This window comes from Austrofundulus limnaeus, unplaced genomic scaffold, assembly GCF_001266775.1.
Source record: "Austrofundulus limnaeus strain Quisiro unplaced genomic scaffold, Austrofundulus_limnaeus-1.0 Scaffold17, whole genome shotgun sequence".
Classification (NCBI taxonomy): domain Eukaryota; kingdom Metazoa; phylum Chordata; class Actinopteri; order Cyprinodontiformes; family Rivulidae; genus Austrofundulus; species Austrofundulus limnaeus.
In genome coordinates this window covers 1,887,493-1,889,710 of record NW_013952419.1, presented here as the reverse complement: position 1 = coordinate 1,889,710, position 2,218 = coordinate 1,887,493, and the positions used below count along the sequence as shown (strand labels likewise).

Sequence of the window (2,218 nt, the reverse complement as noted above, 5' to 3'; positions counted from 1 at the left end):
TCATAATAATGAGATAGCTAAGTCATAATTATGAGATACAAGTTTTATTTATTTTTATCAGTGTGGTGGAAATGGGCTTCCATACTACTAGTTAGGTTTAGGTATGGTGTGAATTAAGTTTTGGCTCAAGTTAGAGTCAGGTATAGATCGGTAAAGGTTAATGTTAGGGAAAATGTCTGGGTTAGGCATGAATGCAGTTGCAAAAATGAATGGAAGTCGATACAATGTCCTCAGTTTGATGCAACTAGGACAGGGGTCTGCAACCTTTACAATCAAAAGAGTCAATTGTGCTTCTTGTCTCACTAATAAAATGTGTCCAGAGTTGCAAAACAAGCTAAAATTGTGATTATCAACTGGTGGTCCGTGGGCCTTTTCAAGGCCTTTCTGGGTACTATCACGGTCAGTGGAGATGACATTATAAAACAAAAAAAATTGTTATTATTGTTATATTATTTATTATTATACATATCAGGAGAAATAAAAAATACCATATTCATGTAAACAAGAAAAATACTGCATGTAGTTTATACTGAATTTCATTGATGTTTAAGTAAACAAAAGGCTAGATATTAGTTATACAAAAAACAACAGACTAGCATGAGCTAAAGTGTTTTACTTTTTGTATTAGTAGTATTGATCACATATTTGCATTCAAATTGATTTCTGTTGTGAATATTAAAAACAACAACAAAAAATGTATTCTGTTATGTTTGGTCACATTTTCAAAGAGCCACATGTGGCCCCAGAGCCGCAGGTTGCAGACCCCTGAACTAGGATGTGTGTGCGTGTGTGTGTACTTTAAGTATTTGTTTAGTAAGTTTTGTCATAAAAAATACTTGAAAAATGTTTCTTCTAGTGGAATATAATTTTCTTTATTTTAGTCTTTAAAAACAACCATATTTTCACAAAACATTCTATTTTTTGTCCATCTGATGACATCATTTTAAAATATTAAACCAGATTTTATGATTAGTTACTCAAGTAGCTTCTTCACAAAATACTTTTTTACCCATGCTTGAGTCATTTCTCRGACAGCTAATTTCTACATTTACTTGAATAAAATATGTTGAAGTAGTACTACTTGTACTTGAATGAATTATTTGGGGTACTCTGCATACCTAGCACAAGCTTTTACCCAAAATGCCCGTCTATAGAAATAAAAATAACTTTGCACTAATAGGACTAACTTCAAACAACTGCAACAAGCTGCAGCTCTGATATTCTTCTTGCTCTGTTTATTTGTTTAAAAAGCAGATTATGGTGTAGTAAATGCAAAGAACATTTTATGTCAAGACGCATATGCAGAWACATTTGGTAGCAGAAGCGCTTTCAAAACGGAAGGCAGCAGCCATCTAATGCTCGTTGTGGTCAAAGAAACTACAAACCAACAAACACAGCTGAGAATGAAATCTTCTAAAAATAAAGTTAATGATAAAGTGGTTACGCTTATGGAAAATAATGCTTAGGGCTGAATCACACCAGTTAAAAAAGTCTCACATTTTGTCTGTTTGAATTTAATTTTTCTTTGTAATCAGCCYTTAGAGCCCGACCTGAATTACGCCTCGTTGAATCTGAAGCTGGCAAAGAAACGCAAAAAGCGGCGTCACCTGCAAGGCCAGGCGCAGAACAGGCACCAGCAGGACCAGCTGGACGTRTCCGCGCCCTCCGGGAACACCTTCTTCGAGGTGGACGCAGAGGTGGAGGCTCTTCTTCCGCCCAGGGACAACAGCACCATGGTTTCCCACAGCAGCATCTACCTGAACAGTCAGCAGATCGCCCTGGAGGCCCAAGAAATGGAGCAAGAGCGGAGCGTGAGCAAACTGACAGAGAGCGCAGGTCGGGACGGGTTGCAGGAAGGTGACGGCGGGGGGAGAAGAGATTGGAATGAAGGTGGGGAACGTGAGGAGAGAAAAGACAACCCTGACGATGGGAACGCATGCGTGCAGCGTTTAGAGGTAGAAACCGCCCACAGCGCCACTGATCCGTTCACTGATAGCTTTAGTGGTGATGGTGACTAACAAAGTTTTACATTAAAGAGATCCCTGATTAGTTGCAACATTAGACCTTATTTCATAAACATTTATTTAACTGTAAAATAAAGACTGTAAAAATACTGTAGGCTGTTTAGTTTTGCAGTTTTAAAAAAACATATTTTAACACGGACGGAGCCATTTTAATTACACACAAAGCATTCTGGGTAAATGATAACGTGGATAGG

General features: G+C 37.8%; 1 protein-coding gene across 1 annotated transcript in view; it reads left to right on the top strand.

Annotated features, from left to right (window-relative positions):
* Positions 1-2,042, top strand: part of LOC106514030 (uncharacterized) — a 5,999-nt gene extending 3,957 nt beyond the window's left edge. Inside the window, exon 6 of the mRNA XM_014003104.1 lies at positions 1,536-2,042. Within this exon, the coding sequence (XP_013858558.1) occupies positions 1,536-2,018 (483 nt within the window). The 3' untranslated portion in view covers positions 2,019-2,042. The remainder of the gene's footprint in view (positions 1-1,535) is intronic.
* Positions 2,043-2,218: the final 176 nt, after the last annotated feature.